At 54.6% G+C, this 24,160-nt stretch overlaps 3 protein-coding genes across 4 annotated transcripts in view; 2 read left to right on the forward strand and 1 right to left on the reverse strand.

Annotated features, from left to right (window-relative positions):
• The window catches only part of PSMD11 (proteasome 26S subunit, non-ATPase 11), a 30,899-nt gene extending 23,316 nt beyond the window's left edge, over positions 1 to 7,583 (forward strand). Inside the window, exons 7-14 of the mRNA XM_047080804.1 lie at positions 189 to 333; positions 1,077 to 1,137; positions 2,783 to 2,845; positions 4,559 to 4,684; positions 5,141 to 5,176; positions 5,433 to 5,484; positions 5,783 to 5,925; positions 6,044 to 7,583. Of these exons, the coding sequence (XP_046936760.1) occupies positions 189 to 333; positions 1,077 to 1,137; positions 2,783 to 2,845; positions 4,559 to 4,684; positions 5,141 to 5,176; positions 5,433 to 5,484; positions 5,783 to 5,925 (626 nt within the window). The 3' untranslated portion in view covers positions 6,044 to 7,583. The remainder of the gene's footprint in view (positions 1 to 188; positions 334 to 1,076; positions 1,138 to 2,782; positions 2,846 to 4,558; positions 4,685 to 5,140; positions 5,177 to 5,432; positions 5,485 to 5,782; positions 5,926 to 6,043) is intronic.
• Positions 7,584 to 11,611: 4,028 nt separating this feature from the next.
• On the forward strand, positions 11,612 to 15,971 carry CDK5R1 (cyclin dependent kinase 5 regulatory subunit 1). Of its 2 annotated transcripts, XR_006962292.1 has the most exons (3): positions 11,612 to 11,705; positions 12,041 to 14,923; positions 15,439 to 15,971. XR_006962292.1 is itself a non-coding variant. In XM_047080806.1 (2 exons), exon 2 carries the CDS (start codon positions 12,183 to 12,185, stop codon positions 13,104 to 13,106), a length of 924 nt encoding a protein of 307 aa, XP_046936762.1. In that variant the 5' UTR covers positions 11,612 to 11,705; positions 12,041 to 12,182; the 3' UTR covers positions 13,107 to 15,971. The 2 variants fall into 2 exon arrangements, 1 of the variants encoding a protein (XP_046936762.1); XM_047080806.1 differs by having other exon boundaries at positions 12,041 to 15,971.
• Positions 15,972 to 17,361: 1,390 nt separating this feature from the next.
• MYO1D (myosin ID) overlaps positions 17,362 to 24,160 on the reverse strand; it is a 361,161-nt gene continuing 354,362 nt past the window's right edge. Inside the window, exon 22 of the mRNA XM_047080805.1 lies at positions 17,362 to 19,738. Within this exon, the coding sequence (XP_046936761.1) occupies positions 19,582 to 19,738 (157 nt within the window). The 3' untranslated portion in view covers positions 17,362 to 19,581. The remainder of the gene's footprint in view (positions 19,739 to 24,160) is intronic.

Consider the following 24,160-nt stretch of genomic DNA (forward strand, 5'->3'; position numbering starts at 1 on the left):
TAAAGAACTGGGTCTAATCCCAGCTCTGCCACTAGCTGGCATTGACTTTGGGGCAGGCCCTTTATCCCTTCCTGACCTCATCACTAAGTAGATGGGGTTGGGATAGATTTCTGAGGCCCTTCCCAGCTCTGATCTTTGATGGTTCTATTATTTCATATGGTTCTTACTCCTTTCTTTTTAATGCCCAGGTATTATCCATGCAGCAGAGGAGAAGGATTGGAAAACTGCATACTCATATTTCTATGAGGCATTTGAGGGTTATGATTCCATCGATAGCCCCAAGGCCATCACATCTCTGAAGTACATGTTGCTGTGCAAAATCATGCTCAACACGTAGGTACACATTAACTTGGGGGTATGAGAACTCAAGTTCTTCACCTCAGTTTTTGGCCATACAGATGGCTTGCACAGGGAGTTGGGCTGGTTACAGAAGCAGAAGTGGCCACCTCTGGGGCTGGTTGACATAGAGTGGGGGGATCGAAGGTGTTCCAGAGCACATTTCCTTGCTAGTCTTTGAGAATCAGGGAGACAGATTTTAGAAATCTCCTTTCCAGACTCTCTTGGAGTGTTCTCATCATCCTGCAATTATTATGACCAGAGAGTTGCTGAGCACCAGACAGTGGGCCTGGAAATTAGCTTACAGTCCAGCACTGGCCAGGTGGGCCACCCAGAATGGGGGTGGGTTAAGGAAGAGGTTAGGGAGAGGTTTGAGAAAGGGGACAACAACAAGTATGACAGATCTTTTCATAAGGAATTCTACAGAATTTATCAACATTCCTTTGGGAGTAATGAGATATTGACCGACATTATTCTGTCTGTTGGGTCTACTACTTTTGGGACGTTCAGTGCTGCTTTCTTTTTAATGCTGGAGTTTTTCTGCTCTCAAGTGCTGGGCTTAGGCAGAGAGTGAAGAAAGCCTGCCTTCTGTGAGGTGAGGGGCCTGTGGGTTTGGGTGTGGGGACTGTTACCTCTATGGGCGGTCTTCTCCGTGGAATTCTGAGACAAATTTGCCTCAACCTATACTTAGAAGCCTAACATCCTGGAGCAGTTGACCAAGTTTGTCTTTTTTTTTCTAGCCCAGAAGATGTCCAGGCTTTGGTGAGCGGGAAACTTGCGCTTCGGTATGCAGGGAGGCAGGTAGGGAATACTTTGACTGCAGTTCTGATCCTCTTCTCACTCTGAGGCCAGCACATTGTCAGTCATGATGCACAGTGAGACCAGTGCCCTTCAGGTCTCCATTCTATATTCTCCATGTGATCCCCCTCGCCCCCTGCCACCCCTTTCCCTTAAGGCCATGCAGTGTGTTTCCTGTACTGTTAAATTCTTGGCCTGGAGAGTCTGTGCTTGGTGCTCTTATGGACATCAGGTGGTTTGAGGGAGTTATAAGAACTGAACCATAGCATTTGCACAAGTTAGGTTGCATTTTGCTTTGACCAAAAATTTTATCTATCTTGAGCCTGATTTGTTAACTTAATATGTGCAGACTATGAAATCTTGGGTTCTCCAAGAATCTGGAGCCTGGCAAGGTCTGGTGCACATGTGCTTTAGGGAGGTTGAAGTGCTTGGTGCAGAAACCAGGTTTTGATGGCTCATCCAAGTGTTGCTCAGTACCTTTCCAATTCATGTCCTCAGTGTGTGTGGTGCAAGAGGCCTTTGATAGTCAGGAGGAGCCCCTTTTGTGCCTGAGTAGGTATGAGTATGACCTGTGTAAAGGTGGTCTCAGAAGTCTGGACCATCCCTTCTTTGTACTTTGCTTGATTATCACTAGTCAAGTAAAAGTAATCTTTCTGGATTTCAAATGCAGTTGTCTCTGAACAATAGACCCATTAATAATCTTATTATGTCCTTGGAGGAATGGCCCTAACAGATGGAAGAAACTGTCCTTCTCTACAAGTGGTCCTAAATGGCTTTTCATCCAAAAAAGTTTCAGATCCCCTCGTAGTTTTGACCACAGGAATAGTCGTTATTACTACATTGAAGGACTCGTTGCCTGTATGGAACTAGAGTTCAGGAAATGGGCTAAGAGAGGTCTCAAGTGTCCAGGACAGGGTCAGGTAAGTAGTAAATGGTGGAGCCAGACTTTGAACTTGGGTTATCTGGCTCTCATTTCCAGGCGTTTCTAATTGTGACATCTGTTCTGTCTGGCATAAATGCTGAGACAGACTAATGATTAGTTTTGCACCATTTCAAAATCTGTGTAACACATAGCGTCCTTATGTAAGTGCATAGGCTGGTACGAGAGGAGGTCCTTCTGGTCCTTTGTACCTTGATGACCACTTTCAAGCAGGAGTCAGAACAGTCTCCCAGAAAGATTGTAGATGTCTTGCTGAGTGGAGACTTGATAGCTTGGTGAAGTGCCTTTTATTAACCAGGTTAGAAGTTGCTCTCAACCACTGATTGTACCTTCATCCCTCTGTGGCATTTTAACATTGAGTGTAATATGTAGAATTCTGGTGTCTTAGCCCTAATGAAAATAGACCTTGGCTCATGCTCTGTACCAAACCTGGGAGAATGGGAGTTGATGAAGCACAGGTATGATCAGGTCTAAGGGCAAAAAGAGTCTGGGGGCTTGGGCATAAAGAGCCTTGGAGGAGGGGTAAAGAGATCATAGTTCTCTCGTCATTTTCTAGCTTTTCTTCCCAGGCCTCTGAAAAACAATGGTGGGGCAGGTTCTTCCTTGCATCCAAAAGTTGTGTGGACATAGCGTACTGCTTATGACATTTAGTGGATGAGGTCTGAGTGCAGAATAGATCACTTTCACTGCTTTTCTCTTTACTCTTAGACAGAAGCATTAAAATGTGTGGCTCAGGCTAGCAAGAACAGATCACTGGCAGATTTTGAAAAGGTAAGCATGGTATCGGGTTGGTAGGGAATTGGGTGGAGGAGAGGGGCATTTACATACTTAAAAAAACCTTTTTGTTTGTAAATAATAGTAGTTCCACAAGAAGTTTCAAAGATAGTATACAGTGATCCCATGTACCATTCACCCAGTTTCCCCAATGGTTACATCTTAATTATAGTACAGTATCAAAACCTGGAAAGAGTTGAGCACTTTTGTACAATGAAACTTGTTGAGTTGTAATACCTCATTTATATATAGTAACTTTCAGTTTCAAACATTTGTTTCTGTCATCCTTTTCTACTTAATTTTTCACAACAACCTCTTACCTGCATTTTATAGTTGAGGGAGCTGGGGTTCAGCGAGAAGGCCCGAAGCCCCACAGCTCACATGTCAGGGTTCGATGCCAGGCTTGGCACTTGTTCCACATTCCACGGTCTCAGGGTTTCCTTCAGCTCCAGAAATGTCAGCTCTGCTTCTCGTCTGTCGGCAAAGGAGAAGTCTTGATGTATGCTAGTGGACTGGAACACACTTCCTCAGTTCACTCTTCAGGCTGTCTTTGTCTCCTCTGCCTTCCACTCATTGTTAGTGAAGGTTTGAAAAGGGAGAACTTGCCTGAGCAGTAGTGTGAGACTTATCTATTCTCTTCTGAGCCTCTCTTCTCTTAGTCTGAGTATATTGACCAACCTAATAAAAACAAACCTAGATCTAGGAAGAAAAATGTAGTGTGGACAGAGGCTAGACCATTTGGCTGTGGGTGTCCCCCAAGATTCATCATCTTTGCAGAGCTTTCTTGCTGGTTTCATTCACTTCCTTACTTGTCATGATTTGCTTGCTTAACACCTTATAGCACAGCTGGCATGAGGCTGGATATTGAGACCATTTCTCAGGGTAGATAAATTACATTCATGAATAAACAAAATAGATCATTTTATTTTAAAGTTTGGGATGTTTTTTTTTTTTTAATTTTTTTTTTCAACGTTTATTTATTTTTGGGACAGAGAGAGACAGAGCATGAACGGGGGAGGGGCAGAGAGAGAGGGAGACACAGAATCGGAAACAGGCTCCAGGCTCTGAGCCATCAGCCCAGAGCCTGACATGGGGCTCGAACTCACGGACCGCGAGATCGTGACCTGGCTGAAGTCGGACGCTCAACCGACTGCGCCACCCAAGCGCCCCAAAAGTTTGGGATGTTTGATGCGACACTCCTGTTAGTAGGTGTTCCTTGGGAAAAGGGTCTGGGAAACCCTAGGGCTAAACAAAATTAGATGCTTTGCTTTCTGTTAACTGCAGAACTGTATGCTGATGTTCTTGTAAAACTCCACGAGCCAGTTGTGGAATGCATTTCCTGTTATTTACCTCAAAAAACTTTTTTCCTTTTTTTTCACGGAGACCCTATTCACTCTGTGGATACATCTTGAGAACTGCTTGTATAGTTGATTTGGCTTTCAAGCTGAGCTGTTCTTGGGGCTTACGTGGTTTGAGCTGTCAACGTGAGACTTTCCTATAGAAAGATGGTGCTGAGAATGGGCTCCGTCTTTTAGTTCTTGATGTTTCTTTTCTTCTACTTTCTGTCATAACTGGTCTTTCATCTCAGATCCTCCATAACTTCAGTCAACCATGGATTTACAAAGTCCAGCAGACTACTTAGGAAGCTAGGAGTAGTGTGCCTTTCAGGTGCTTCTGTGTGCCAATCTCTGTGACCGGCTCTCTTGGCAGGCCCTGACAGATTACCGGGCAGAGCTCCGGGATGACCCAATCATCAGTACACACTTGGCCAAGTTGTATGACAACTTGCTGGAACAGAATCTGATCCGGGTCATTGAGCCTTTTTCCCGAGTTCAGGTAAGGACCCTGCGGGGGACCCTGGTTTTTCTCTGGCTAAGCGTTCTCTCTAGCTCCCTCCCTTCCCACACCTATCCACAATAGGAACTTGCTTCCAGGGCTGTGTCTGGAGGGCTAGAGGCTTGAGCTTTTCTTGTGGAGGTGCTGTGGGGTGGAGGCCGGGGAGATGGCCTCTGCTTGTAATCTGAGAGCAGTCCCCTCCTTGCTTCTGTAGTCACCGTGCCTGTGGTAGATACTCCTGTAGGGGCATGTGGGGTAGGAGTGTGTGTTGTCTGGCAATGAGAGGCAGGCAGACGAACAGAGCACGAGAGACCTAAGCATGACCAGAGACAGTCCGTCCCAGAGAGACGCTGGGCCAGGTTTCAGGAGACAGAGCAATCCCACCCCCACTCTACCTCCATGTTAGAGGCAGAAGCATGACTCTCAGTGTCGCTGTCTCTCTGCCTTTTCTTTTAGATTGAACACATATCTAGCCTCATCAAACTCTCCAAGGTAAGCAGTCCTGAGCTTGTCTTGGGGGTGGGGACGGGGAGAGGGGCACATGGAGGTGCTGGCATTTACACTGGACAGGCCTGGTTGGAAGGTCCTCAAGCTTCTTCATGTGGTAAGGAGACCACGAGCTCAGAGCTCGAGTTGCATTGTTGCCGTTTTGTTTTCAATCCATTTGCCCTTTTATACAAAACTTTCATGCCCGTGTGATCTTCGACTAGTGGATACCAGTCCCTTTCATCATGTGCTTTGATTTTAGGCCGACGTGGAAAGGAAATTATCACAGATGATTCTTGACAAGAAATTTCATGGTGAGTAAGTCATATAGGCGAGGGGGCTGCTGGTGGTGGGGATGCGGATGAGGCATCACGCTCTTGTTTATCTTGAAAGGAGATGTTCCATTTGTTTCACCTGGTGGCTCCCTGGGATCCTTGCCCCTCTTATCCCCATAAGAGAATGTGTAATAGACATGTGCACATGGAACATGGAGATGCTTTCTGGTTCTCCTCCTTTCTGGAGAAAGGGAGGCAGCTAGGGAGTGGGCTGCTTCTCAAGTGCTTTTGTGTCTAATCCGTTCTTTTACCTGGGTTGCCCTTGTGTTTCCTGCAGGGATCTTGGACCAGGGGGAGGGTGTCTTGATTATTTTCGATGAACCCCCAGTAGATAAAACTTATGAAGCTGCTCTGGAAACAATTCAGAACATGAGTAAAGTAGTGGATTCCCTCTACAACAAAGCCAAGAAACTGACATAGGTGAGTGCTGGCTCCGGGACCCAGGCCCGGGCAGCGCTGTCTTCTGCCTGTCGAGACTGAAAGCCTCCTGGTGGCCTCGCAGCTTCCCCGATTGACACTGCTCTGTCTTCTCTTGCAGAGTTGGATCTGTAGCGGTCCTTTGGAGAGTGTGTGTGGCGGGAGAGTGAAACCTTTGGGGAAAATGCTAGGAGATTCTTTTTTCTTTTTGTTCTACTTTTCGCTCGGAAAGTTTTTAAATCCTCATTTGGTGCATCTGTATTCCAGCCAATAGGTGTGCCAGTTTTCATGTAATCTTTACTGGCCCGACTTGGGAGTGGGGAAATTGCTTAAAAAAAAAAGAAAAAGAAAAAAAAAAGGTTATTCTAAATAAAAGGAAAAAGGCTTACACTACCTAAAGCTGTGCTCTCTGCCTCCTGGGAGAGGGCCGCAAAGCCAGGCGCTCCGCCAACCACTGGGGCTCCTCATCCACCTGCTGGGCGTCAGCTCTCCTCCTCTTCAGAATTGGGTGTTTGCCTGACCATCAAAGCAACGACTTTTTATTCTGTTTGTACTGAACCAAAACAAACAACTGTGTATAGACTGCTATTTTCTTTTTTATTTGAAATGCGGCGTTTCGGTGTTCTTCCCCTGCCACGTGGCCTGTCTCCCGTCCTCCCCCCGACAGTGGCTCCAGCACACCAGCCGGAGGTCCCGCCGCAGCCGCACCCGCACAGCTCGCGCCGACCTGTGGAGGAGTGGGGACGCGGCCAGGAGCTAGTGTCCGCCAGGGCCACGCAGGAGCAGTGTGGGCCCTCAGGGGGCCTGCTGTGCATGTGGCTCTTTTTAACACAGTAAACTAGATTAGACGTCAGTGTTTTAATTGCCCTTCTCTGCTCTTTTCTGTCCCTTCTCTTTTCCTCTCAACCAGGAGACCGTCACATGTCTCTCTCCCTCCCTCCTTTCCTCCAGGGGAGTCAGGCTGTCTGAAATCCATCAGCTTCTCTCCCTGTCCCCCTCCTCCTCCTGCTGTCAGATGGATTTAGTCTTTTTTTAACAAGTGAACATTGGAAATGCGACTGTGGGGTGTGGGGCTTTTGGTGTTTTTGTTTTTGTTTTTGTTTTTTTTAAATCTTCGTTGTTGGGTTTTCGAGCAACCTCATGTCCCCCTCCCAGGGAGCTTCTTTATTTACCTCTTAGAAATCGAACGGATGGGAGGTAGAGCATTGTATTTCCGCATGCTTTGTTTTATGATGAGATCACATAGCAAGGCTTTCATGCCGTTTGGGCAGGTAAGCTTCTGTACCTCCGTCGTGCTCAGCTCTATTTTCTTCCTCTCATCTCTTTGTCTTCTCCTCTCCTCCTCCCCTCATGCCTCATTCCCGCTGGCCTCCTTTTTCTTTCCCTTTCTCAGATGATCCTTCCAGGTTTTCGTAATAAATTTATATTTTGTAAAAGGATTTTGTTGTACCAGGTTTTGCATCCTCACTGAATCTGACTGGCTTTTACTTTCCTCTCCAAAATCAGGTTTTTTGTTCTCAACATCTCTCCCCGTCATGTCCAGTCACTGTTTTGGTTTTGGCACCATCAATATCAAATGTACAAACGGTTCTTGCTAACCAACACCAGGTATATCTGATGTTCAGATGAGTTCCAATAAAAACAATTTTTTTTTTCAAAAAGTGTCCTTTCTTGAGTGCTGGAGGGCTTCTGATCAAGTCCACACAGCTCTGTGTAGCCTTCTAGACTGGCCAAAGCTCTGGTATCTCATTTGCTTCATGGGAGACCTTTGGACCCAGGGTGAAGTGGAGGGCTTCGGGTAAGAAAGTTGTCGGTGAGGTCGGAGGCGGGAAGTGGTGTGCAGGTATCCTTCCATTTTTCCAAGGCAACACGGTCCAGTGAGGACACGGTTTGGGTTGTAATCCTCTGCCGCTTCCGTGGTAGGTAATTGTGGTGTGAGGGTTATATGAAGTCACGCAAGTGCCTGGGGAGTCCTGACATTCAGTTGTGGTTGTGCTTCTAGTTGGAATCTTTTGGAAAAGCCGTATGATTTTTCACACAGCCCCTCAGACCCCGGGAGTGGTGGTTTGAGGGGCTCTGAGGCTGACAGGAGAGAGGTGTGCGCTCTGGCCGCCAGTTTACTTCAGTCCAAACCACTCTCATTCTGTTTTAGTTTTGTATAGTCTCTTTGTAGTTTCACTTGTGGGAGGATTTTGCTTCACTAAAGGACTTTAAGAGATCTTCCAAAGGGATCCAGTCAGCCCTAGAGCTGGAGAAGAGGGAGGGTTTCCCAAGCCTAGGGCAGCCCCGAGGAGCTCAGTCGGCAGCAGCCCTTTCCTCTGCTCCCTTTGTGGGTCTGATGACCTCCTCTAGACCCGTGCTGTCCACTGTGTAGCCACTAGCCTCATGTGGCTGTCGAGCCTTTGAGATGTGGGTAATTCGAAGTGTGATGCGTTGCAAGTGTAAACACAAACCAGACTTCGAAGACTTGGTATGAAACAAAAAATGTAAAATAGCTCAACTTTTTAATATAGATGTTGAAATATTTTGAGCATCATGGGTTAAATAAAATATATTATTAAAACCCACCTGTTTCTTTTTTTTTCTTATTTTTTTTTAATGTGGCTACTAGAAAATACTCAATTTTATCTATGTGGCTTGCTTTTGTGGCTCATGTTACACTGTTTTGGACTGTGCTGCTCTAGACCTCTGGGACTGCTTTCCCTCCCTGGCCTCCAGGAGGCTGGGTCTGGACACAGCTGAGAGGGTCCGGTGGACCATGGGCTGGCCTGGGCCAGGCTTCCTCATCTAGGGACCCTTCCTGGCACCAGCGTGCATCAGTGCCAAGGCTTTCTTGTGTGCTAATGAGACAGCGCTGGTGTTGGGAGCAGAGGCTGAGGCGCTTGGCTCTGGAACACTGCTGAGTGCTAGTTATGTAATCTGTGCTGCCCAGAAGGGCCACTAGATGCTGCTCTGTGATCCCTGAAGGAACAAAGCATGGCTTCCTCAGAAGCCAGGGCTTAGCCTTGCTTTATCTGGAGCCCTTTCTGGAAGGTAGCTGGCTGGGGCCTTGGCCTCTCCTTCTTGGGGTAGTATGGGAATGGGGCCATGCAGAGGACGGGATTCTCTGATGATACACAGGAATGCCAGCTATAGCATAAGGCTAATGGCATAGATAACAAGGAGGCTGGCCCTTCTAGAAGCTAGAGGCAGGCTATAGGATAAATAGGCTGATTGATGGGGTTTGGAGCTCTTCTCTGAAGAAGACTGGGAAGAAAACAGCTCTGCTTCGTTCAGCCGGGTCTGCGTTCTGGGGCCTTGATTCTGCCATTTGTGGCAGAATATTGACCTTTCTTCCTTGCCTTGCAATTGGAGCTGTGATGGGGGCTTGGGGTGGTGGTGGTGACGGTGGGTGCCTTGAAACTGGGCATGGCCGGGTGGATAGGACTTCCGGTCAGCCTCTTTCCTCAGTCACAGTAGCAAGCGGGCTGGCAGTGCACGTTTCATTCATGCTGTGCTACAAACATGGCTTTGCCTTTGACACGGGAGGAGACTGAGGTAGTAATGCAAAGAGCTCTTTTTGAAAGTGCTAGGGAAGGCTGGCTGAACAAAGGCAAGAAGAGAAGATACCAGAGTGTGGTCAGATTGGAAAAGGCCCAGGCAAGTGCATGCTTCTTAGGTTTGGGAAACTGAAATGGGGTAAAGTGGACCTTGGTGCTGTCTGCCATGAACTGGAATAGCTAGAACTGAAATTTGTAGGTACAGGGAACAGGGTGGGTCCAGATAGTTCTAAGGGGAGGATTACAGGCTTCGAAATCTAGGCCCGTTTTGTGAAATGGAAAGCATTTAACCTTTGCTCAACACCAGAATCTGAAGGCGACCCTGAGAGGCAATATGGACAAAGGCTGGGCCTCTGGGCCTCTCCACCTGGGGCTGGTGGGAGAAAGGCTTAGCCTTAGAGAGAGAAAAGAGAGTAATTGGCCCAGGGGGCCTGGAGGAGATTACCTCTTCAAGCTCCTTACTATAGGGAAGGAGGGTTGAGGATCACCCCATTTTCAAAGCAGGCAGAGGTTGTACACCGAGGAACATTTGGAGGGAGGGGCGCAGCGAGCTAAGGGCCTGCTTTCATCTAAGTTAAGATGACAGCTGCTGTGGAGGTTTCAGAAGTAGCCCTCTGGGTACAGAACAATGCATTTTCCATTCTACGGTCACGAAAGTCCCTAAAGCTTTCAATTGCCACTATTGACAGAGAAATCGCTGGGTAGTACATACACAAATTCTAGCGCTTTCTGACTCGATAGCAGCATTGTTCTGTGTAGGGCAGTAGGCAGAACTGGCAGAGCTGGCACAGGTTGACAGCCTCGTGTGAAGTGGCCAGGGAATTGGGTAGTCTAATCTGGATTACCACTTCCTTATCTTTTGGTCCAGAGGTGATAATCTGGATTAAGGTACGGGTTGGAGCTTCTGTTTCTCTGGTTTGTGGTCAACTCTAAATCAATTTACAGAACAAAACTAAAAGAAAAACGAATGATTCTTGTGAAGGATCTGCATTCTTGTCTGTGAGAGGAATTGTTCTTAGTCGAGTCAGAATTTTACAATTTTACTGGTGCCAGATCTTCAAATGATACATGTTTTGCATGAAAACCAGTTAAATCAGAGGATCAGAGGCTGGTTGGAAAAACGGTTGCTTCAGCTTTACTAGAACTGGTAAGAGGGCCAGTGGAAACGTCGAGGTCACATCTGTGAAGGACTGGCCCGTCTCTGGGGCAGCGGACGACCCAGGGGCTCTCAGAGCCCTATTGGTGTGGGAAAGCCAGGCGGTATTTGCGGACCAACCCGGAACGCCTACGTCTCTTTGGCCTGGATTTCTATTTACCTCTAGGCCCAGGGCATTTACCTGGAGTGCGGGAACAGAGGACCCGGAGGGGGAGGCACGAAAGTCGATGGGACAGCCCATCGGGATGCGAGTGGCTTCAGCAAAGGCTTCTCCTCCCCCGGCGCCCCAGCATCTTTCCCGGGTGGCGAGGATGTTAATGGAAAAAGGGATCTCGGAGTCCCGGCCAGCCTCTGTGGATGGCTTCTCGTGCGGCAACCTCAGTCCGGGCGGGGACGCGGCCGAGAGCGCCCCCGCGGCCCGCGGCTGCGGGCGCCGCGGCTGGAACAAAGGCAGCACGTGTCTGGGCGGGGCGGCGGGCGGGTTCGGCCCTCGGCCCCGCCCCCGGCGCTCCCCCTCCCACCCCCGGCCCGGCCCGGAGCTCGGCTGCGCGGGGCGCCCGGGACTCTCACGCGGCCGGGCTGCTGCTGGCGCGGCGGCGCAGAGCGGGCGGCGAGCGGTGCGGGAGGGGCGGCCCCAGGGGCGGGGCGGGGCTGGCGCCGCGAGTACCCGCCGCCACCGCCCGAGTCCGGGTCCTCCAAGGGGCGCGGCGGGTAGAGGCGCTCGGGATCGCGGCCGCGTCCCTGTCCGCACCGCGCCCTGCTGTCGCTGAGGACCGCGGCGGCCCCGGGCTCCCCGGCCAGAGCAGGCCAGCCCGGCGCGTGGGCCGCGCGCGCGCGCCCCCGACAAGGAGGCCGCGGAGGAGCGCGCCGGGGCGGGAACGGGAGCGCGGCGGCGGCGGCGGCGAAGGCGGCCGGCGGGGGGCGGGGCCGCGGCGTCTGCAGAACCTTGGACAGAAGCTCCGGAGCCGCCGCCGCCGCCGCCGAGCGCGAGCCCCGCCGAGCCGCGCCGAGCGCGGGGGACCGCGGGCCCGAGCCGCGGCGCGCATTGCGGAGGGAGGGCGCGGAGCGCAGGAGCCGCCGCCTGCCGGGTAAGCCTGCGCCCCGCGGCCGCCCGCTGCCCCCGAGGAGCCGGGGCCGGGGTCGGGGTCGAGGCCGCGCGCGGTGTCGAGGCGGGGGTCCCCGGGCGCCTCCCGCCGGCGGACGGGCGCCTCCCGCCGGCGGACGGGCCCCTCCCGCCGCCGTCCGGACCGCAGCGGCCGCGGCAGGCGGGCGGGGGGTGCTGCAGTGGAGGCGGCCGGGCTGCGGCGCGGGGGCGCAGGGGCGCGGGGCCGGGGCCAAGTCCGCGGGGGCCGCCTGGGCCGGGGTGGAGGAGCGCGGCGCCGAGCCCCGCCTGGTGCTGAGAACCATCTTGTTTTCCACGCAGATCCGAAGGGGCAGCACGCGCCCCCGGGAGCGCCCCCGCCTCCTGCCCGGGGCCGCCGCGGGCTCGCTGAGCTGTCTTCTCCCTCCGGCCGGCAGGCTGGGCGCACAGGGGCGCGGGCCCCCGCCCGGCGCGCAGCGGCACCATGGGCACGGTGCTGTCCCTGTCCCCCAGCTACCGGAAGGCCACGCTGTTTGAGGATGGCGCGGCCACGGTGGGCCACTACACGGCCGTGCAGAACAGCAAGAACGCCAAGGACAAGAACCTGAAGCGGCACTCCATCATCTCCGTGCTGCCTTGGAAGAGGATCGTGGCCGTGTCGGCCAAGAAGAAGAACTCCAAGAAGGTGCAGCCGAACAGCAGCTACCAGAACAACATCACGCACCTCAACAATGAGAACCTGAAGAAGTCGCTGTCGTGCGCCAACCTGTCCACGTTCGCCCAGCCCCCACCGGCCCAGCCGCCCGCACCCCCTGCCAGCCAGCTCTCGGGCTCCCAGACCGGGGTCTCCTCCTCGGTCAAGAAGGCCCCGCATCCTGCTCTCACCTCCGCAGGGACGCCCAAACGTGTCATCGTCCAGGCGTCCACCAGCGAGCTGCTGCGTTGCCTGGGCGAGTTTCTCTGCCGCCGGTGCTACCGCCTGAAGCACCTGTCCCCCACGGACCCTGTGCTCTGGCTGCGCAGCGTGGACCGCTCGCTGCTTCTGCAGGGCTGGCAGGACCAGGGCTTCATCACGCCGGCCAACGTGGTCTTCCTCTACATGCTCTGCAGGGACGTCATCTCCTCCGAGGTGGGCTCGGACCACGAGCTCCAGGCCATCCTGCTGACCTGCCTGTACCTCTCCTACTCCTACATGGGCAACGAGATCTCCTACCCGCTCAAGCCCTTCCTGGTGGAGAGCTGCAAGGAGGCCTTTTGGGACCGCTGCCTCTCCGTCATCAACCTCATGAGCTCCAAGATGCTGCAGATCAACGCCGACCCACACTACTTCACACAGGTGTTCTCCGACCTGAAGAATGAGAGCGGTCAGGAGGACAAGAAGCGGCTCCTCCTCGGGCTCGATCGGTGAGCCCTGTAGCCCGCATCCTGGCTCAAGGATTCAATTCATTTTTAAAAATTTATTATTAAGCAAATCAGATTTTGTGTACAGTATGTGTCTAGCAAAGCCACCGAGGGCCTGTCCCTTCCCACCTTCTCTCCTTGGGGTTTTCCTCAGCCCTGCTGAGGACTCTGGGCGCTTTTGAACTCCCGAACCTTGTGCAAAACCCAGAAGATGTATCCAGAGCCACCCAGGCCACCGACCTCTCAACTTTGGGGAATTCAAAGGACTGACCTGCCTCTGCCACCTGTGCCCTTGCTGGACCAGGGCAGGTGAGGCTGCCCGCTGCGTCTGGCATGGGAGCCGGAGGTGGGGGGGGGGGGGCCTCTGGCCAGTTGGCCCAGGGAGCAGTTGGCATTTCCGCTTGGAGGTCCTTTTCTGGCTCCTGTTTTGGGTCGTCCATTCTCCCAGAGGCTTGTGGAGCTCGCCGCCCTGACCGAGCCACGAGTGGGGTTGTGAAGGCCGGATGCCCGCCACCCGGGGACCACTCTTCAATCATGGAGAAGCCGGCCTGGTACAAAGATTGCGTCCTGTCGTTTGGCCGCACACGACCCTGGTTTGCTCTTTTTTCTTTTTTAGGGAGAAGGGCTTTCCTTTAGTGAAGACACAGAACTTGCCCCCTGGCCACCCCTCGTCCCCTGCTCCCAGCCATGTTGGTGGTGTTGGTCAATGAGCTGGTTTGACTCATGAAGTTCTTTGATTTGGGGTCCTAGCTAAAGGAGTGGGGTGGAGCTAGGGACAGTTCCTTTCCTGGGGGAATTTTTCATTTGACTAATGCAGCTTACTCACCCTGTGGCGGAGGCCAGGGCAGCTGCAGGTGCCCATTACCAACAGCCTGCCTTCCGGGCGGGTGGGGGAATCGTGCCCGAGACCAGCCAGTGCCCACCTAAGGGCTAAGGCCTCTTGCCGGTGCATGTGACATTTTGGTCCACAGAGCTGGGGTGAGGGGGTGATGTCAGGGATCAGGGTGATGTGGTAGTGATTGCAACCCCCACCCCCTTCCCCACCCCTGTTCATTTAAAGCTGTTTCCAAACAGTTCAGTTTCTTCTGAAGACGAAGCCTTGCCCTGCAAGGCCCGAGGAGACCACTGGATCTTGGAGACAATTCCAAGACGGGAGTAACGCTCCTGCTTGCTTCCGAAGCCTGCTGATTCTGCGCCTGATCATTTGCAGCTGCTGCTTGGGGTTTCCGCCTCACCCTAGCGGCTGTGAGAACACGCAATGTGTGCTTAATCAGTTTCCTTTCTGATTCTCCCAGATTTGGTGGCTTGGGACTTGGGAGAGGAGCGGGAGAAGGGAGCCAGTCTTCCTCCATGGCCCGGCACTCCGGCTTTGGGGAACAAAGAGCAACGTGAAGCCGCTCTGGAGACTTCTCTCTTCCAGTCCCAGTCCCCCCCCCCCCCCCCCCCGGGAGCGCTGGCATGGGGGGGGCCAGGGGAAGGCAGAGGGTCCTTTGACACAGGATTAGGTTCCAGGTGGCTGCTGGTTTCGGCACGAACACTACTGAAATTGACGCTTAACAAGAGAAAGCTGTGAAACTGAGGCCCCGGTTTAAGAGGAGCGTTCGGTTCCCAGACCAGAGGAGGAGGGCCTGCCCCGTGCTGGGAGGGCGTTTGCTCGGCTGCGCCTCAAGGCCCACGGAGCCCTCCCGGGGCCTGCCAGATAACCTGCCGTGGAGCTGGAAGGAACCTGCGGCTGCCCGCACTGCTGGCGCAGACTGGCCGCTGCCCGGGCGGAGCCGTCGCACGGCCTGTCTGTTCAGATCCCGCCGCCACGTGCGACCTGAGGTAGGAGGCCCTCGGGGGCGGCAGGCTCTGGCGGCTTGGAAAAGGGAGGTTCGGGTGCCGAGGCTCAAGAGGAGGGGGCGCGTGTCCGTAGTCCACTCGTTGGGCGGCTGAACTTGGCCTGAAACTGTGCAGTTAAGTTGCATCCCCAGGATTCCGGTTTTGTGCGTTTCCTTCTCTTTCTCCGTATTTATTTTTTTATTTCTTGGAGGAGGTGCAAATTTCAGGAGTGGTCGGGGACTTAAGGAAATAAGTCTGTGGTCCGCGCCACCCCCCCACCCCCCCCCACCCCCCACCCCCCAGTGTGAAGCCTGCCACGTTTCTCCTCCCTGCCCTTGCGCCGGTCAGGATTGTGTGAAGGAACCCATGTACTTGAGCGTGCAGGCAGTGAACCCATTTGACATGCTGCTATGAAGACTACTTTTAGAACAACGATTAAAAAAAAAAAAAGGAAAAAAAAAACTAACCTACGGAAAAAAAAAACAAAACCCTTTATTCTTTAATTGTTGCTTTTACAGTGATATTGTGCATGCGAACCAGGAGCATTTTGTGTCTTAAGAAAAATAATCTTAGAACAGATGGCTGTGAGCATTACACCCGTCGACAGAACAAGTCACAGGAATAATAGTTCAGGATTTGGTTTTCCTCTTTTTCTTGTAAACCTGAAGGGTTGATATATTCTTTCCATACATTATTAGAATCTAGTTTTGTTCCAAAGTTGTTAAACTTGCAATGAAAAGAAAATGTGCCATTTTTTTCCCACTCGGAATTATTCATAGCTGTATATTTGAAACTGCTAATTATGCGTGCGGTGTATGTTCTTAGTGCAATTTGTTCTGTAGTTCCTCTTTGACCAAACCGTGGGTATTGTTAACATTAATTTATATTTGTCTCATCCTGTATGTGTGTGTGTAGTGTGTTTGTAAGTATGTGTGGTTTATAATCTGACAAGGTCATGAAGCTCAGTTTGGCTGTAATTTAATTCCCCTTCCCTTATTTTTATTTATTTTTGTACTGTGCTGATTAAATAAAATGCACTGACCATCCATTACATAGGCCTCTTTTTGTGGGCATGCCATTCACGAGTGGGGGTGGCGGGGGGGCTAGTAGAAATGATTCCTCCGCTCCAAACGTAATTGGATTTGTGTTCTGGGTTGTGGGGGGAGAGGAGGGAGGTCAGGGCTCAGGGCAAGGGCTTAACCAGTGTGTTCAAAGTTAAGGTGATTAAGAGAGAAGCACAGGTGAAGTCAACTCTGGCTTAGTCGGGCACCAGGGGCAGGAGTTGCTCCTCAGAGGCTCCCTTGGCTCTGCGGAGCTGGGTGAGAGGGCCCTGCGGCCAGGGGGTTGGGGGGCGGGGAGGAGCAGGCCTAGGCGTGTCCTGGGGAGGGGCTGGCTAAGGCTCCCGAAGGGGCACCAGACCCAAGACCCCATTTATGGGGCTTGGCTCTGAGGCTGCTGCCCCCACATGTCCCGGGCCAGGCTCTGCTCAGCGCCTGTCGCCGGGATGCCGGGATGCTTCCTCTCTGGCCAGCACGTGTGGAGGGGTGTCCGCGTGGCTCGGCCCTGCCAGTTTAGTTCTGTGCAGGTTTCCAAGAGTGACCAATCCAGCCCTGGGGCTCCCAGATCAGCAGCCACCATGGCCCATGATTGTGGCAAGGGTGGGGCCCCTACCGGCTACATGGCCACTGCTCTGTGCCCACTCCTGCCACCCGCCTAAGCTTCAGGGCCTAGGGCAGCATGGACTCCAGCCTCCCCAGGACCTGCACCCTGTGGTCCGGAGGTGCCCCTGGACACTAGGAAGGCATTTCCACCCAGCTTGTACCTTGAAAGCTGTCAGCTTTGTGATCGAGGCCACAGACTTTTCTCAGGGCGTCTCCCTTGGTCTGAGTCACAGAAGCGGGGCTGCACGTGCTTCTCCCCCCCATCTCCCCACCCCCCGCCCCAGCTTCCCCCCCCCCCCCCGCCCCATGATGGTGACCGGGTGGCTCCTGGGCGTGGGGATGCTCTGCCATCTCTGCACCTAGCTCACCTGCAGCCCCCGCCCCCACTCTGTCCTGAGAGGTCCCGATGCCTCCGGCTCATTCTCCTGCCACCCCCATGGTCCCCAGCCGGCCGCTGTGGGCATCGGAGCCCTTCCTTCACGTACGCGCTTGGACTTCAGTCACGGTGAACCAGGTGAACTTCGAGCCTAGCGCACGGGCCTCAAAATGGTGGAACAAAATGCTTCCATTGAACGCTGCCGCCTCCGGCCTTCCCACAGCTTTCTTCTCGCTAGCTGTTTAATATTTTTGTTCAGAAGCCTCCAGTAAATTACCCTCCATTTTACCTTATTTGTGCCTCATGCTCCCTCCCATCCCCTGGGATAACAGCTTTTTACCAGCTGAAATGTCACAATTGTAGGTATAGTTCTCAATTACAGATAAGCAGGACACCTTTAAAAATAAGATTTAATGCTTTATTGCTCTTGACGGTAAATCAAAATATGCTCTAGAAATAAAGTTAATTTAATGGAAAATAGGAATAAACGCAGCAAACCATAAAACTGCATTTAATTAGATCAAGAGAAACACTTCATTGCATACAATCACTGTGTCCTCGGGCTCTCCCCGGGCACCCAGGAAGCATGACTGAGACCACACCCTCAGTTCCTGGTCGTTCTTTCCTCCCACGTGCTGGGATAGGACATCACGAGAAAGTGCTTGTCGACCGGCCCTCGGCGGGAGGCCCCTGCGCTGGGCCGGGGAGCCACAGGCGGCCCTGGAAGGCAGGAGAAAGGACTCCAGCCTCAGAGAAACCCTCATTGGCATGTTCCATTTCGGTGTGTCTAAAACATACCTGTGCACATATCTAGCGTAAAGCAACAGGTGTGGGGAAGTCAGTGGAAAGGAGAGGCGCCGTTCCAGTTAGGATGGTTCAACTAGTGTCAAGGTGATTGGCAAAACTCTGTTGCTAAACCAGGCTGATGGCACCTCTGTGCTGTGCAGGCAGCTGACCAGGCTTCGAGAATGAGAATGGGTGTCGGAGGACAGGATGCCAAGAGGACTTTTTGTTGCAAACTGCACGGGGTGCGGATGTTTACAGACCCTGGGAAGTCGGGGCTGGGGGCGTGTGTGCATGAGAGCAGGCTGCTGGGACCACCTGGGGGTCAGCCAGGTGACCATGTCAGGCACAGGACGCTGTGCTCAGGCACTTGGTGTGTTTTGCAGCGTCAATGTGGCAGGTCGGGAGCGTGGCGGGGTTGCGGGGGGGGGGGGGAAGCGGGTGGGGGGTAGGGTGCGGGCAGCGTCTGTGGCAGAAAGTGAAGAAAACAGCAGCACGTCCCTTTGACACCCTGCCGGTCTCCTCCTGAGCCGTGGGCTCACCCTCAGGGCCCTCCCCACACGGCGTGTCCCAAGTCCCTCCTTTTAAGGCTCCTGGCCTGGAGGCCTGGGCTGCCCAGAGGCTCGGGGCGGAGTCCTCAGCTGTGGCTCAGGAGCAGGGCGGTCTCAGGAAGGCATGTGAGGCGCCTGTGCTTTCGGCCGGGCACGGACCGGCAAGATGGTGGCCCTCTCCCGGCGCGAGGTCTGTGTGCCCAGCCCGGGCCCCAGCTGCGGCGGGGGGTGTATGCAGGGCAGGGTGGGCATCCTGGCCTGGCCTGCAGTGCCAGGACCCCCCAACTCTGTTTCTGTCACTCCGCCCCTCTGGCCCCGGTCCTCATTCTCCAAGTAAGTAGGAAACAGAGGTGTGGGAAGGGGAAAACATCCCAACCCCCCCCCCCCCCCAAGCACTCACTCCCTGGCTCCCGTGACTCCGTTTTCTTATCGGTGTTCTGACAGGAGTGTGGGCACCACAGACGCAGTATCGGATGAGCAGCCCTGCAAGCCGCACCGTGTCCGTGTGCAACCATCACGGGCCCAGGCCGTGTGGTAAAGGAAGCTGGCCTTTGGAGCACCTGCTCCCTCTCGGAGAGGTGGCCTCGGGCCCCCGGGCACCTGGCTGGGCTGCCAGCTGCCAGCTCCTGGGCTGAGGGGCCGGCCCTGCAGGTGAACCTGCTCACCTGGTGGCTTTGGCTGACTGCTGGGGGAGGGGCTCCGCCGAGGAGCGCTGAGCGAGGTCCCAGGGCGGGGGGGGGGGGCTGTGGTCACCTTGGGGGAAAGAGGGGTGGCAAGCTGGACTCACGGAGAGAGCAGGGCTCCATCCCTGGCCAGTCCCCCAGGGGAGCACGTTTTTGGTTGGGGACATCGCGTCCACCCCTCGCAGGCCGGGTCGCTGGTCAGCGGGTCAGGGCACACTGACCTGACCTGGCCAGGGGGCGCAGGGAGGGCAGAGGCTTCTCTGACTCCAGGCACCATCAAGTTGTCTCCGAGGGTATGAGCCCAGGGCTCTGTGGCAGGGCACCGGGGTCTTGGGTTTGTGGAGTGAGGACCGTGGAAAGTTGGGGCAGAGGAGGATGGAGACCAAAGGCAGAAAGGCAGCAAGGAGACCTCAGGGGAGGAGCCTTGGAGGAGGCAGAAGAGGGCTGGGCTCCAAGCACAGACCCTCCCGAGCTGGTTTGAAGCGGGCAGCAGTGGGCAGTCAGCAATTAGACGGGGGCCTGCGATGCGGAGCGGCTGGCGGGGGGGCGGGGGGGGCTGCCCGGCTCCGCGGCCCCCGCGCCCTGGCGAGGCCTCCCCGGTGAGCGGTCAGTTCCCGGGCACGCTGAGGATGAAGCCCGAGCGGTTCTTGGTGAAGTCGGGCTCCGGCTGGTTGAGCCGCGTCTCCACGGAGACCGTGCACTTCTTCCCGTGCAGGCTGCACTGCACGGGGTTGGTGACGTTGACTTGAAGGTGGCGCTTCTCACTGGAAGAACCGAAAAGAGAAAGCCCAGACGGGCAGTTAGCAGGCAGCCGGAGTGGGGTGTGCTTCCCTGGCAACCCCTGGGGCCGGCCGATCGCTGAGCTGCTGTGGGCCTCGCGGGTGCCCTGGGGTCACGGTCCCAAGTGGTGCCCCCGGAGAGGGCGAGGGCGGCCAAGGCCGGGGCTGGGCTGCAGCCTCAGGCCAGAGCCAGCAGCCAGCAGCCTTCAGGGGCCTGCTGCCCGGCTCCGCAGCACCTGGCCTGTAGGGCTGGACCGGAGGGGAAAACGTGGTGGCACCGGGGCCACCGAGGCTCTGGCCTCAGGCTGAGGGCCTTGTCGGGAGGGGCGTGGGGTTCTGATTCGGGACGACTGGTTGTCTTTGGTGGCAACTGGGAGGCGCGTCCAGGGGTGACTGGAGGTTCTTGCCTGCGCGCCCTCCCTGCCCAGAGGAATGGCTTCCAGGAGTCCCACCCCGGCTGTGCCCAGCGGAGAGAGGCGCCTTCTGTCCATCCGCTCACTCCTGCTGGCTCAGCCCCGGCGCCCGGGCTCATGCCCCTTCAGCTGCTTTGTGCCTGAGAGATGCAAGGGGTTAAGAGGAAGGCCTGCGGCATCTGTGGGTGCTGGCCTGGTGCAGCAGGGCCCCCCGGGCCCCTGCCCTTGCGCCGCGGAGGACGGACGCAGCCGAGGTGTTTCAGGCTTCCTCCCGCCCCTTTCCCGCCTGCTCTCTCACGGGGTGTGTCCCACGGGCAGACAGTGGATCAGGAAGAGACCCGAGGTTATCACTTGTGGGCATTAGGTGTCTTAATACTTAATGTCTTGCCGGCTGCAGCTAAAACCTTGGCTTAGCTATTTTTAATCAGACTTGGACATAAAAATAGAGTCCACCAGAGGCAGTGACTCAGGCACGGCTGGGTTCCTGGGGGAGCCAGGGCTGCTGTGCAGGGTCGAGGTGTGGGGCCCCGAGACCCTCGTCCCGCTGTCGGGCTGGCCCAGGGCAAGCCAAGCCCCTGCGCTCAGCTCTGCCCGCAGCTGGAGATGCCTCCGGGACCCCGAGCCTGCACCTACCAGGGCTTGGTCAGCCTCCGTGTCCCTCTTGTCACCCTGCCACAGCCTCTGGGCACCTCTGGCCGGAATCATGTCCTCTGGGGATGTCTCCCTTCTGACCCTGGCAGAGGCCTCCCCTTTGGCCTTCCCTCAGTGCACTGCTGGGGACAGCCTCTGCCTCCCGCCTTCTGTGTCTGCGCCTCTCCTCCCCATGGTACAGCAGTGTGCACACAGTAGGTTCTAGATGCACCTGGGGGACTCAGACCTGGGGAAATGGCTCTAACAGGGCCACATTCCAAACACTGAGGCGGGGGATGGGACGCACCAGCCACCCCCACGTTCTTGTCTTGGTACAACTGGGACATTGCTACTTTCAATAGGGCCCTTTGGACTCCAGACCCTTCCCAGCGCCCTGAGTACAGTATCTGCAGAGAGCTGCCCCCGACTTCACTCCTCCTCCCTCTTTTGGGCTCTGGGTGTCTCCAGTATCTGCTCTGCAGTCTTGGTGCAGGGTTGAGGCCGGTGGGAAACCTAAGAAGAGCGAATGGCTACCGTGGAACGGGTCACAGGGTAGCAACGCCCGACTTTGCCTTGAAAACGGAGGCCCCGGTGCAGGGTTGCAGGACAGAGAAAACCGCAGAGAACCAGTGCTCCGATTTGCTTCTCCCCACACTGGGCGGGGCTGGGAGTTTCTGTCCCAGCCCTTCTGTGTCCCAATCGGGGAGCAGTCCCAGCACGGGTACTGGTCTCCGCTTTTAGAATGAGAGCCCCTGGAGGGCAGGGAGGACCTATGGGGCTCACACACTGCACTGTGTGCACAGGGACGCTCCCCAGGTGCTGTCGGGGGACATGTACATTTGTAGCTGCACTGCCGTCGTGGGCTCACAGGGCCACCATGACGTGCGGGCTCATGTCCTCTGCTCGGCCGGCTGCTTCCTCCCAGGAACACATCTCTGCCAACCTCAGGTGCTCCCTGCAGCCTCGTAAGTGCCGGGCACGATTGGTTGAGATCCTTGTAGGGCTCCAGAAGGGAGGCCTGCTACTTAGCAAAGGAATATTCCGTACTGTCGCCTTAAGTGACAGTCTGTGCCTGTGCTCCTGCTCCTTCCCTTGGCATAGCACTGAGTGGCCCTGCCCTGATTCCCAGCCTATCTTCATGGGGTGCTGAGGGGTTTTCCCAGAAGAGGGGGGTGAGGGGCTACATGTAATGCTTTTTAAGTATTTATTTATTTTGCGAGAGAGAGAGAACAAAAGAAGGGGAGGGGCAGAGAGACAGAGAGAGAGGAAGAGAGAATCCAAAGCAGGCTCCCCACTGTCAGCGCAGAGCCCAGTGCGGGGCCCGAACCTGTGAACCGCAAGATCATGACCTCAGCTAAAAACAAGAGTCAGACACTTAACCGACTGAGCCACCCAAGCGCCCCTACACGTGATGCTTTTAGAAACAGAACAACATTGCAACAGAACAACATTGGCTGGAGGAAGAACCAACTTTCTGGTCTCAAGAGCTGGGCTAAGCCATCATCTGCCGGTGCCATCCGTACACGGCCATCGACAGGTGACAAAGGAAGATGACGTGGTTCCTCAGTAAGTCACACATAGAATTATTACCACGTGACCCGGCGATCCCTTCCACTCCCGGAGATCTATCCGAAAGAACCGAAAGCGGATGTTCACACAACATGTACAGGAATGTTTATGACAGCATTATTTACAGTAAACAAACGGCAGGACCAATCCGAATCTCTACCAACTGATGAAGGGACAAAGTATATCCATTCGATGAAGTGTTATTCAGGAAGTACTGACACAGGCTACAACATGGATGAACCTTGAAACCATGCCAAGTGAAAGAAGCCATGTAGTGTAGAATCCCACTTACAAGAAATGTACAGAGTTCCCAAATCCATAGAGACAGAAACAGGAGTGGGGCGGATAGGGACTGCTTCCAGGCTTTGGGAGGATGAGAATATTCTGGAACTAGACAGTGGTAATGGTCGCACAGCACCGTGAATGTGCTGAATGTGACTAACGGTAAATTTATGTGTCTTTTACAACAACAACAACAACAAAAAAGTGGATTGATCTAAAGGAAACCTAAGAACTTGCCTTCAAACCACATTTTCTTTTCTCATTTCAAGCCCAACTGAAATGGTTTTAAGACCAGCAAGGGGGTGCTTGTGCCTGTGCTGGAGACAGGACAGTAGCTGGGTACAAGCGGCAGACAGGAAGTGGACATTCCGGAAGGGTCATCTGACCTCTCTTGCTGGAGCTTCCCCACATTGGAGATCTTCATAAAGCTCGAGCACCTTCTTCATTTTGTAGAGAAAGGAGAGCAGATTTAATAGGTGGGGGCAGGGTATCTCCCCCTGATGGCACGCCAAGCCAATGACAGCTGCCGTTGGAGGCTGGCTACAAGGGGGAGGGGTTTTTTTCCTCCCCATCTTCTGTTACAGGATTTAATGGCTCAGCAAACTCTGGAATTCGGGGACTTTCATCTTGTTTCATCTGTTCTAAGCCATCACTGCTGGCAAATGGCCTTTATCAAATTACGTTCCTTCATTTTGCACCTAGGCTTCCGTCCTCATGAGAGAAATCTGTGGATAAACGCAAGACCCAATCCATGGGGGCCCCCAAGTGAGCCCTGTATTTTTTGTAGGGCCTGCACAGAGCAGGGCAACAAAAGTCTCCCCGGGAGCTGTACCGGCCCAGAAAATGTCTCCTCTCATCCAGCCCCGCTCGGCTGGGACGTGGAGACGCCCACCCACTGGTCTGCTCCGATGCCCCCCAGGACTCGCAGAAGCGAATGGGCCAGCTTCTCTTCTCAGTGGCGTTGCTGGCATCCCCTGCTGGAGTAGTGGTGACCCTGTTCTGCTAAATGCACTTTGAAGGGAAATGGAACGGGAGAGGGGGGCAGGGCAGGGCACTGCCTGTGAATGCGTCCTCTGGGGGCTGGCGAGGTGTTCCCGAGAATGTGAGGCTAACGCTACGCGCTCCCGTGTTTGCTCACAGGACGTGGCGGGAAGAAGCTCGCCTGGCACCGAGCACAGGCAGGTTGTAAACGGACGCTTCTCACAGTCATCAGAGGTGTAGCAAGCGTGCCGTGACGGGCCCCAGGGTCCCCGGGTCAGGCCATTCAGCCAGGCGCAAACGCGGAGGCTCGGGTGCTCGCGGGGGCAATGCCACGGAAGGGGCGACTGGAGCTCGTGTGTGTAGCTGCGTCACTTCAGGAAGCAAGGCCCGCTGCTCGTGTCAGACCACAGAGGCCTAGGAAGTGCTACTTCTTTCTCAAAACCCGGCTCTAGGAAGTGCTACTTCTGTTTTTGCCAGGGCCGAGTGGCTCCTTGGACTGCGGTCACTTCTAAAGCGAGTCTAACGGTCCAGC

The sequence above is a fragment of the Lynx rufus genome, unplaced genomic scaffold (assembly GCF_022079265.1).
Source record: "Lynx rufus isolate CCGP_SWC_20201006 ecotype Redwood Valley unplaced genomic scaffold, mLynRuf1.p SCAF_18, whole genome shotgun sequence".
NCBI lineage: Eukaryota > Metazoa > Chordata > Mammalia > Carnivora > Felidae > Lynx > Lynx rufus.

Bases quoted from the DNA above. Each gene is read 5' to 3' on its own strand.
- CDK5R1 (XM_047080806.1), top strand. From the start codon at position 12,183: ATGGGCACGGTGCTGTCCCTGTCCCCCAGCTACCGGAAGGCCACGCTG.